This window comes from Oncorhynchus keta, chromosome 21, assembly GCF_023373465.1.
Source record: "Oncorhynchus keta strain PuntledgeMale-10-30-2019 chromosome 21, Oket_V2, whole genome shotgun sequence".
Lineage (NCBI taxonomy): Eukaryota > Metazoa > Chordata > Actinopteri > Salmoniformes > Salmonidae > Oncorhynchus > Oncorhynchus keta.
The window spans coordinates 644,130-656,689 of NC_068441.1; the positions used below are offsets into that span (position 1 = coordinate 644,130).

General features: G+C 45.3%; 1 protein-coding gene across 1 annotated transcript in view; it reads right to left on the minus strand.

Moving 5' to 3' along the window:
* The window catches only part of LOC118399825 (zinc finger protein GLI1), a 121,507-nt gene that overhangs the window by 6,637 nt on the left and 102,310 nt on the right, over positions 1–12,560 (minus strand). Inside the window, exons 10-16 of the mRNA XM_052473184.1 lie at positions 10,494–10,658; positions 9,907–10,152; positions 9,297–9,618; positions 4,257–4,511; positions 1,970–2,220; positions 1,402–1,569; positions 127–1,275 (exon numbers count right to left, since the gene is read on the minus strand). Coding sequence (XP_052329144.1) covers positions 127–1,275; positions 1,402–1,569; positions 1,970–2,220; positions 4,257–4,511; positions 9,297–9,618; positions 9,907–10,152; positions 10,494–10,658 — 2,556 coding nt within the window. The remainder of the gene's footprint in view (positions 1–126; positions 1,276–1,401; positions 1,570–1,969; positions 2,221–4,256; positions 4,512–9,296; positions 9,619–9,906; positions 10,153–10,493; positions 10,659–12,560) is intronic.

Sequence of the window (12,560 nt, forward strand, 5' to 3'; positions counted from 1 at the left end):
AAATACTTCAAGACAAACAAACACACACATTTTCTCCAGGAAATTTCTTTGAAAATGTCACAAAACACTTTACAAAAAGAGGGGGAACAAAGAGCAGAAGAAAAAGGGAGAGGGAAAACAAGTCACCTGCTGTCCTGACATGTCCATGCTGTCTGACAGAGGAAGAGGTTTCCCATCCACTCCTATCCCCCTCTGGTCCTGCTCCTGACCCCACATCAGAGCCTGCTGCGACTGCACATAGTTCCTCACCATCATCTCCTTCACCTGCATCATGGGTGTCTGGGAGCGACCCCCAGCACCCAGCGCAGCCGACCCCAGGCTGATGCCGCCGCTTTGGGGGAAGGAACCCTGCTGCTTCCCTTGCTGCATGGAGGCCTGGTTCTGGTTCTCCATGCCTCCTCCATGGAAGTCACAGCTGGGGTTGGTGGTCCTCATCATGCCCTGGCCAGGCTGCCCTTGCTGGGGGTAACTGCTCTGGGAGGACACGGGTCGCATGGGCATGGGTGTCTGCCCTGGATGGGGCCTCTGCTGCTGGTGTTGGTGGAGTTGCTTCTGGCAGGCATCTGGGTTGGCTAGGGCTGGGTGGTACTGCTGCTGTTCTGGTTTGATGATCAGTTTGTGTCCGCCATCAGGCTCTTGGGTGTACAGACCCAGTGTCTGGCCCTGCATAGAGCCCTGGTCCTGATACTGCATCTCCGTCTGAAGAACTCCATGAGTGGTCTGGACCTGGCTGCTCTCTACCCAGGCCCCTGTACCTCCATCGGGGCCACCTTGGTCCAGGCTGGGGTAGTGTGGCCCAGAGGGACTAAGCTGGCAGGTACTCATACTGTACTCAGCCTGCTGCAGCAAGATGTTGGACATCCCCTCTGGGTGAATGGGTCCCCCCTGTCCCACCTGGCCCTGACCTGGTCCTCTGGAGGTGCCCTGGTAGTTCCCACCCTGCATGAACATCTGTCCCTGTGTCTGGTAGCCCTGCTCTGGGCATCCCAGGCTGTCGTGGCTGGGTGATAACAAGCTGGTGGGACCCCCCATGTGGTGGGACTGGTAGCCCAGGAAGCCTCTCTCTCCTGGGGAAAGCATCATGCAGTGGTTCCTGGCATCCATGGTTCCTCCATGGTAGTCTGTAGCCATGGCCTCCATCATGACATTCTCTGTAATGCTGGGTGGCCGCGGCGAATACATGTGGCGTGCGATGTTGGCGTCTGACCCACAATGCTGCAGGGCGTTCCTCCGGCCCATCATGGCCACATTATTCAGGCTGTTGAAGCGTTGCACCTTGGGAAACAAAATCAAATCAACATTTATTTAAAAAGTGTAAATACTCAAATACATATAGCTAGCAACAACAATAAAGCAGTCTTAGTAATTGAATCTACTACTTCTACCAAGAACAACGACAACCTTGGGAAGGGCCTGTGGGTCGCCGGTGGAGCGGACAGGGTCGCTGGCACGCCGGGTGGCATTCCCTGGGGTTTGGTGCGGGTAGATGACCCCAGTGCCATACTCCCCCGTGTTGGCACTGTGTCTCCTCTGACCCCCCTGCTGCAGGAACGCAGGTAGCGGCTGACCCTGGGGATAATAATAATTGGATAGCACATTTCATACATTTACATTTTAGTCATTTACCAGATGCTCTTATCAGGATCGACTTACAGGAGCAATTAGGGTTAAGTGCCTTGCTCAAGGGCACATAGACAAATTCTTCACCTATCAGTTACTGGGCCAACACTCCTAACCGCTAGGCTACCTGCCTCCAACTCAAGTTGCTGTCCATAATAAAATAAATAAAAGCAAAGAATGCTAAAAAAAATACATAGGAATAAGATATTCAAAAGAATACAAAACTAACCATATTGGGAGTTGCAAAATTTCCAGAATTCAGAAAAGCTGGACATTTTGAGAAAGTTACCAGAATTTTGCAACCCAAGCCAGACTAATTAAAAACCAAACTAACAAGATAAGTCTGCACCTGATACTCGCTGAGGAGCACTCCTCGTCTCCCGGGTGTCCCTGCTCCCTGTTCCATACTGGACAGCGGGGTAGGGGGTGGGCCACCAGTTGCTGCTGCATACTTAGCCTTCAGGCTGTATTGCTGAGCGGGTGTTAGACAAGGCAAACCTGGCAACCCTCCTCCCCCTCCAACACCATGGCAGAGCCCTCTTCGACGGCTGGTCTCAGGGGAAAGGGGGTCACCTCCTCCCTGGTCAGGACCCAGGAACCCTTAAATTGAATTAGAAATTGAGTTATTAAACTAAACTAGAAGGTCATTTTCCATTAAGAACAATTGTGGGACTTGCTTCAGCTCTTTCAAAGTATTTTTGCGGTAGTGGAGGAAGTTTACATTTTTTTACTGAAGAAGTGAAAATATGGTCAAAGGTTAACATATCAATAAATATATCTGGTCTGATTACGTTGATCGACTACTATATAAACCTTATTACTTTGGAGTATGGGGTAGTTCGAACACATATTAGAGTGCATATAACTATACTTTTACTCATAAGGAATTAGAAAAGTGTTAAGCTATCATTTGGGGAGAGAAATAATGGTGCGTCTAGTGGAAGAAGTTTAGAAGTTAGTTTGTGTTGAAAAACTTAGGCTGGTGTAGTAGTGTTTTCTAGATAATTGATTGGAGCCTTCAGTGGGAGACTAGATAGTAGTAGTATTATTAGTAAATAGCCCAGAAGTACTAGTAGCAGTATATTGCAATACTAATAGTGCATGTTTTAGTTACAGTGCAATCAGAAAGTATTCAGACCCCTTGACTGTTTCCACATTTTGTTAAGTTACAGCCTTATTCTAAAATGTATTCAATTATTTTTCCCTAATCCATCTACACACAATACCCCATTATGACAAAGCGAAAACAGGTTTTAGACATTTTTGCACATTAAAAAAATAATAACAAAAATACCTTTATTTACATAAGTATTTTGCTATGAGACTCAAAATTGAGCTCAGGTGCAACCTGTTTCCATTGATCATCATTGAGATGTTTCTACAACTTGATTGTAGAATGGATGGAGGTACAGAGCCCTGTGTAGAGAGAAGCCAGGTCCAGACCACTCAAGGAGTTCTACAGATGGAGATGCAGTTTCTAACCCTAACCCTAACCCTTTGGTAAATTCAAGTGATTGGACATGATTTGGAAAGGCACACACATGTAAGATAAGATCCCACAGTTGGCAGTGCATGTCAGAGCAAAAACCAAGCCATGAGGTCGAAGGAATTCTCTGTAGAACTCCGAGACAGGATTGTGTCCAGGCACAGATCTGGGGAAGGATACCAAAACATTTCTGCAGCATTGAAGGTCCCCAGGAACACAGTGGCCTCCATCATTCTTAAATGGAAGACGTTTTGGAGAACCAAGGCTCTTTCAAGAGCTGGCAGCCCGGCCAAACTGAGCAATTGGGGGAGAAGGGCCTTGGTCAGGGAGGTGACCCTGACCTCCAGATTCATGCAAGGTAGTAACGTTATGAGTTGGGATTATGGTTCATTGACTGAACAAAAGACTGCACTATGCAAGTAACGATTTCAGTATTACGAATTGACAATTGACGAATTGACAATCTGACAACGCTCTGGGTTTAGGAACATCCAGAGGGCACTCTGAGCACACTCTGGCACTCCAGATTAAATGTACGAACACACCCGTAGTATAAACCAGGCTTTAGTCTTGAAACTTTGGTTGTTTAGTACACAGCCTTACATGTGAATCCTTAAAGAGATGGGTGGGGCTAAGGCTTTAGAGGGTATGAACGATGCTGAATGGGTGTAGACAAAGAAGACCTGTCCATTAGGTGTACCAAAACATTCAAGGGCTATTTTCTCAAAATTGAGGTTACATGTTTATAAAGTTCCAAAGCAGAATTACTTTCCCATTGTTCCTCAACTGTAGTGTATCATATACCATTTTCTAGCTCTGTGTCTCTACTTTTATCCAATGTAAAAAGCACAAGTTCTAGCCAATGAGCTTCAGCCCCCCTGTAGAAAATAGTAAACATTAAAAAAAAACTTGAATGAGTAGGTGTGTCCAAACTTTTGACTGGTACTGTATCTGCACATATATCCCCCCGGGAGACACATTTTGGCTCATGAGTACTACTTTCAGAACTACTGGCTAAAAAGTATACAAAAGTACAAGAGAATCTCTTTAAAAACATGAATTAAAACAGTTCTTTACAAAGTGGTCCTCCAAGGGTAAACAAATAACATGTCATGATTAAAAGAAGACAGTTGCAAAACACAAATATTACCTCCTCCACCTCCTCCTAACTGGGAGACCTCGCTCGAGCGCCGGCTGGAGAGGTAGGGGGACACCATGGAAGAACGACGGCTCACTGTGTAGGCAGAGCTCAGGCTGCTGGTGCCACTCCCCCTCCGGTCACTGATAGGGGGGGGCATGCCAGAGGGTCCGCCGCCCAGCTCGTGATTGGACAGTTCCATGACGCGCCGGTTGGAGAGGAGGGGCGAGGGAGTACACATCCCTCCCATCATCTCTCCTGGACAACCTAGAGAAACAATACAGGATGAGAATCATCAGGTATTGAACCTGGCACAGAAAATACTGCTACAATTTGAGAGAGAATGACATTTTTTGCATCTATATACTGTAGTGCATATGTAAGGGGCTTAATACAGTAGTATTCCAGCCACTAGGGGGTACTCTGTTGAAGCCCATTGGAAATAAAGAAATATAGTTTAAGTGAATTGGGAAGAGTAAGAACGAAAAACGAAAGAAAGACTGTAAACAGCTGTTACCTGTGCTGACATGATTACAAGTGAAGTAAACCGTACTTTTCGGGTTGTAGTTTATATGATATTACAGGAAAACAGTTGAGGGTTCCGATATTAGTCACAAATGAAAGACTGGAGAACTTAAGCTAGGACAGGGAAAGGCAAAGACTCTACTCAATCTGCTTCAGCACTCAGAGTACACGGAGGAATGTTGCTTACAGCAGGCAGACGTTGTCATTCCAGGTGGACAAACAAAATGGATTCATCCCTGTATCCCAAGAGGGGCTCCCTTCAGTGATGAAATTGTGTTATTTGAACCGGACGTGAGAGTGATCTGGGGCCTGGACCTAGAAAGCCAGGTCGTGAAAACATCAAAACAGCCATCTCGAAAAGTTGACATTGCAGTAGTGAATACTACCAAACATGACATTACCTTACCAAGACAAACAGTGATAGGGACATTACAGAGAGTAGTAGCATGTCACCCGGTTCCTGTGCCCAGTGGAGAAAAGGTTACTGTAGCACAGGTTCAGGACAGATCCCCACCGGAGCCTGGCTCTGACAACGGTCAAATAGAGTGGTAGGACCCACCTGTAGAGGATCAGCACTTGAGCCAAGAGCAACAAGAATTAGTCAAACGGATGCTCAGAGAGGAATCAGCTGTTTTCGCCAAAGACGACATGGACAGGGTGTATTGAAAATCTCAGAATGGAGATAACATTGACTGATAACATACCCGTGGCAAAGAGAGACAACGGTGTGCCACGCCCCTTGTATGCTGAGGTGAAAAGCCACCTTCAGGGGCTCCTGAACAAAAACTTTATCAGGAAGTCAACTTCACACCTTTGGTCCGCGTATGAAAAAAGGATGGGAGTTTAAGACTTTGTGTTGATTACATGGGATTGAACAGGAAGACTGTTCTGGACAGGTATCCCATACCGCCGTATACAGGAAATACTTGATGGTTTGGGAGGGAACTCATGGTTTACGGAAAGGCAGACCACCACGGCTTTGTGGGAGAGGAGTCCAGAAAATACAGTGCCTTCTGTACCCCCTGGGCCTTATATGAATGGAATAGAATTCCCTTTGGCTTATCAAGCAGTCCCTCTGCCTTCCAACGAAGCATGGAGGAAGGTTTAGAGGGGATAAGAGGTAGAATCAATCTGTATTCCCATGTTTGGATGACGTTCTTATTTTTAGTCAGTCATTTGAACAACATGGGGAAGATGTCCGTCAGGTTCTCAGGCAGCAAAATAAACGGGGTATTAAACTCAGGGCTGATAAGTGTGACCTATTCAAGAATGTGGTCCGTTATTTAGGAAAAATAATTTCTGCTGAGGGTTTACAGAATGGATGTTAAAGAAATTGTAGTAGTGCAAGAACTGGTAAACAGGCCACCAACAAACGTGAGAGAGCTCAGGAAACTACTGGGGTTTCTAGGGTACTATAGGGGTTATGTACAAAACTTTTCACAACATGCTAAATGTCTCTATGACTTACTAGCAGTGAAGTCGGAGACGCCGGCATCCGGGAAGCGAAGGACCAATGCAGTCGGGACAGGCTCTGCCCCACCAGAAAGTTATATGGGAGGATGCTCACCAGAGAGCATTACACACTTGGAGAGTGTGTTGACTAATCCACCTGTGCTTGCCCACCCAGATTTCAAGGACCCTTTTATCCTGCATGGTGATGCCTCCAAAGAGGGATTGGGAGGGGTTTTATACCAACGACAAATTGGCAATCTGAGAGTCATTGGATATGGCTCCCGCACCCTGACTCAAGCAGAGAGAAACTATCACCTTCGCTCAGGGAAACTGGAATTATTGGCCCTCAAATGGGCAGTGACTGAGTGGTTCCGAGATGCCTTATTTTATGCTCCCTCTGCGACAGTGTCCAGTGATAATAACCCCTTGACATGTGCTCTAACTACAGCGAGACTGAATGCCACCGGCCATCGCTGTCCGACTTGAATCTCACACTGAAGTATCTTCCTGGAAAGGTGAAGATGTTCTGTCCCGCTCTCCTTTGCATGCTGAACATTACATGGAAGAACGCACAGAGAAACACTCACTTGAGATGGTAAAAGCAACACTCAATAATGTTCAGAGACAATGGAATGACTGTGAAACGTGGATATCCGCGGTCACACTAAGGCCATCAGTGCAAGATGAGCTGTCATGGTGGGGGGGGGGACAGTTACAGACCAACTGTCTCCACACGATATCATGCAGGCTCAGTTAAAGGATGCGGCAGTACGGAGAATCTTGGAACTGACAAGTCAAAGGACTAAGCCTAAACCAACAGAATGTCAACAAGAGTCATACAGTCAAACAGTTACTGCAAGAGTAGAACAGGCTCCATGTCTCAGCGGATGGATTATTACAAAGGAAAACAGCAAAAAGGACACAAGTTGAGGTACCAAGTCAGTATAGAACACTGATTCACAAGTACTTACACACTGAAATGGCCCATCTAGGAACAGAAAGTGCGTTGAACTTAGCACGAGAACGCTTAGCACGAGAACGCTTAGCACGACAACGCTTAGCACGAGAATGCAACATGGCATTGAACACCAAAGTGTGTAAGTGTATCAAACAAAATAAACCCAGTGTAATAACTAGGGCCCCAATGCAACATGTACGAGCTACAGCTCCTTTCCAGATGATTTCAATTGACTATGTGCATTTGGAGAAAAGGAGAGGGGGCTACGAGTACATTTGAGTTATTTTAGATAACTTTACAAAATTTGCACAAGCCTACCCCACCAGAAATAAGTCAGGGAAAACTGCAGCAAAAAAGCTTTTCGGTTATTTTTTCCCAAAGTTTGGCTTTGTGTTAGAAATCCATCACGATCAGGGAAGAGAGCTTGAAAATCAGTTATTCAGAGCCTTGCAGAACTGTACGGGAATAGCCAATTCCAGAACCTCTCCATATCATCCACAGGGGAATCCGGTGGAGAGATTTAACCGTACACTGTTGTCAATGTTGCGCACACTAGATGAAGAGAAAAAGGCCAGCTGGGGTGATTATCTGAACAATGTTATTCATGCATATAACTGTACCACCAGTGATGCTCCTGGGTTCTCACCGTATTTCCTGCTACTTGGAAGGGCTCCACTGCTACCTGTTGACCTTGTCTTTGGGTTACAGATAAAGGAACAGGAGAAATCATACCAGGATTGAGCTAAGAAGTGGCAGCAACAGATGGCTGAAGCCTATGACATCACCAGTAGAGACATGGAGAAGTCAACAGCAAAGGGAAAAGCCTACTACGATCGGAAAGAAAATGAGTTCGTTTCTGGTCTCAGGGGATCGTGTACTGGTGAGGAACATGTCAGAACGTGGGGGGACGGGAAAACTAAGATCACACTGGGAAGACCAAATACATGTGGTGGTAACCAGGAAAGGTGATGACAGCCCTGTCTATGAGGTAAAACCTGAGAGTGGTACAGGCAGGGCCAGGGTTCTGCATCGCAATATGCTCATGTCATGTAATTCCCTACCATTTGAGTAACCTGTTGAAACACCCAGTAGAGGTCTGTGGAGAAGGGAACCACCCCAGCAAAAGCAGCAAAATTGGGAGAGCGCTGAGTCTGAGAGCTCAGATGAGGATTCTTATCCAGTATTCATCAATAGGCCACGTAGGGATGAAGAAAGCAGACAGAGTAGCACACAACTAGTACCAGATAATAGTGAGGAACGGGGTCAGACTGATAGAAACCTCACTATGAAGGAGTGCCAGTCCTCAAAAAGAGCCCGGAGAGGACAGGGGTAAATATGGAAACAGCTGAGGACTCATGATGAAGTGGACACTGATTAATTGGGGTCACCCATGACCTTGCCCCGCCGTTCAGCCCGGCAGAGGAGGCCCAGAGACATTCTAACCTATGACACTTTAGGGCTGCCAAGCTCTTATCAGGATACCAACTAGAAAGGTTGTGATGTGTATATATTTTCTTGTTTACCTTTACTAATCACAGTGGGGGTTTCGTCTTTGCACATAAAGGCAGACTGGACATGTCTAGATAGTTATATGGCTGTGAAGCCAGTTTTTCGCCGTTGTTCTCATGACCAGTACTCACATCTTCTGTTTGTTTTGAGGCCAGTGAAATGTTTGGGACAACATTTAGTTTTTGCAGGGGGGTGTTGTAAGGGGCTTAATACAGTTGTATTCCAGCCACTAGGGGGTACTCTGGTGAAGCCCATGGGAAATAAAGAAATACAGTTTAAGTGAATTGGGAAGAGTAAGAATGAAAAACTAAAGAAAGACTGTAAAACGGCTGTTACCTGTGCTGGACACGATTACGAGTGAAATCAACCGTACTTTTCGCATTGTAGTTTATATGATAAGCTCCTTGGAAGGGTAACACATACATTTTAGTTAGCCATACTCTTAAAGGGTTGTTCAAGAGGAAAGCATAAGTATTGTGAACTGAATCCAAGCTAAGCATCTTACTCCCAGGTCTGATTTTAGGTAAATGGTCCTCTATAGACAAGGACCAGGTTTAAAATCACTGGTTCAACCATAGTTTTTCATCTATATAAGCGACTTTACAAACCTGGGAGTGCTGGTAGCTTGCTACTCCTACCACAGCGTCCGGGTGGAGTGGGCCTTCTGATCTGTTTCAGCTTGTCTATCTTCAGGTTCTCTAGTCTCTTTAGGGCCTGAGACGACGTGCCCCCCATCCCTACCATGCCCTGCCCTCTTCCCCCAGCTTCCCCTCCTCCGCCCGCCCCTCCGTCCTCCAGAGCGGTCAGGTCCTCCAGACTCCCTGCTGCGTTCAGGTTCATCTCCACACCACTGTCGTTGTTGTTCGCGCTCCCCAGTGGAGAACGCTCGCTACTGCAGGACGACTGGCCACCCGGACTGGGCTGAGACTTCTGGAAGAAAGAGAGATGATAATGTAGCTTAATACGTTTGGAAGAACTCTATAGCAGCTGGACAGCAAAGAGGGCAGGTGTTGAGTCAGAAGATGATTTCATTCTCAGCTCTCCAGTCTAAATCACAGGAGGTTGGTAGCACCTTAATTGGGGAGAACAAGGTTGTGGTAATGGCTGGAGTGGAATGGTATCAAATACAAAAAAGACATGGTTTCGATGTGTTTGATGCCATTCCATTTGCTCCGTTCCAGCCATTATTATGAGCCGTCTTCTCCTTCCCTCACTCACCAGAGCAGATTCAGGCGCCAGCAGTTTGCAGTCCTCCCTGTGTCTCGTCTCCTCTTTCTCCAGCAGCAGTTCACCAGACTGTCCACCAGGGGTCAGTGACGAGCCAGGCGGCCGGGGCCCAGTGTCCCCTCGGTGCTTCTTAGTGATGTGAGCCTCAGGGCCGTGGACTGTCTTCACGTGCTTCCGCAGAGAGCTGGGGTCTGTGTAGCGTTTCGTACACCCGGGGATCTTACACACGTACGGCTTCTGTAGTGGGACAGGAAGACACAACATGATTGGACATGGAAAGAATTCAGGTTATTATTATTATTATTATTATAGGTAGATGTCAGACATTTGTAGGTATTTTAAGTTATTTCTTATGCCATCCATCTTTCAAATAGTCTCCCATGATGTCAAAACATAAGATAAGTCTGTGAGATAAATCATAGATTTCAATGTAATCGATGCTAATAGATCATTCACTAGCTATTCATAAAACCATTTAAAGCTATAATTTGAGTGAACAATCCCTTTAAGCAGGTGATGATGTCAGCAGTTGGAGATAGTGTGATTGATTGACTGAGTGATTGGTTGATTGATTGTACCTCGTTGGAGTGTGTGCGGTTCTGGTGCTTGGCTCTGTCTGAGGCGTTGGAGAAGGCTTTGTTGCATCCCTCGTGTTCACAGACATACGGCTTCTCCCCTGTATGAGACCGCAGGTGGGTCTTCAGGTTCTCCAGGCGAGAGTAGGCCTTATTACAGCCCTCAAACTGAAACAACACATAACGCATTATAACACAGCTCAAACTGAAACACACAAGACCCATACTAAGAGTAGGCCTTATTACAGCCCTCAAACTGAAACAACACATAACGCATTATAACACAGCTCAAACTGAAACACACAAGACCCATACTAAAAGTAGGCCTTATTACAGCCCTCAAACTGAAACAACACATAACGCATTATAACACAGCTCAAACTGAAACAACACATAACGCATTATAACACAGCTCAAACTGAAACACACAAGACCCATACTAAAAGTAGGCCTTATTACAGCCCTCAAACTGAAACAACACATAACGCATTATAACACAGCTCAAACTGAAACACACGAGACCCATACTAAGAGTAGGCCTTATTACAGCCCACAAACTGAAACACACATAACGCATTATAACACAGCTCAAACTGAAACACACAAGACCCATACTAAAAGTAGGCCTTATTACAGCCCTCAAACTGAAACACACATAACGCATTATAACACAGCTCAAACTGAAACACACAAGACCCATACTAAGAGTAGGCCTTATTACAGCCCTCAAACTGAAACACACATAACGCATTACAAAACAGCTCAAACTGAAACACACAAGACCCATACTAAAAGTAGGCCTTATTACAGCCCTCAAACTGAAACAACACATAACGCATTACAACACAGCTCAAACTGAAACACACGAGACCCATACTAAGAGTAGATCTTATTACAGCCCTCAAACTGAAACAACACATAACGCATTACAACACAGCTCAAACTGAAACACACGAGACCCATACTAAGAGTAGATCTTATTACAGCCCTCAAACTGAAACAACACATAACGCATTACAACACAGCTCAAACTGAAACACACAAGACCCATACTAAAAGTAGGCCTTATTACAGCCCTCAAACTGAAACAACACATAACGCATTACAACACAGCTCAAACTGAAACACACGAGACCCATACTAAGAGTAGATCTTATTACAGCCCTCAAACTGAAACAACACATAACGCATTATAACACAGCTCAAACTGAAACACACAAGACCCATACTAAGAGTAGGCCTTATTACAGCCCTCAAACTGAAACACACATAACGCATTATAACACAGCTCAAACTGAAACACACAAGACCCATACTAAGAGTAGGCCTTATTACAGCCCTCAAACTGAAACACACATAACGCATTATAACACAGCTCAAACTGAAACACACAAGACCCATACTAAGAGTAGGCCTTATTACAGCCCTCAAACTGAAACACACATAACGCATTATAACACAGCTCAAACTGAAACACACAAGACCCATACTAAGAGTAGGCCTTATTACAGCCCTCAAACTGAAACACACATAACGCATTATAACACAGCTCAAACTGAAACACACAAGACCCATACTAAGAGTAGGCCTTATTACAGCCCTCAAACTGAAACAACACATAACGCATTATAACACAGCTCAAACTGAAACACACAAGACCCATACTAAGAGTAGGCCTTATTACAGCCCTCAAACTGAAACACACATAACGCATTATAACACAGCTCAAACTGAAACACACAAGACCCATACTAAGAGTAGGCCTTATTACAGCCCACAAACTGAAACAGAGGTTAACATTGTTTTATAATAACCATCAAACAAACACACATAACACATTACAACACAGCTCAATCATACAGTACATTAGGAAAGTGTTCAGACCCCTTACCTTTATCCACATTTTGTTATGTTACAGCCTTATTCTACAATTGATTCCCCCCCTCATCAATCTACACACAATACCCCATAATGACAAAATGAAAACAAAATGAAAAGCTGCCTATATAAGATCCCACAGTAGACAATGCATGTCAGAGCATAAACCAAGCCATGAGGTCGAAGGAACTG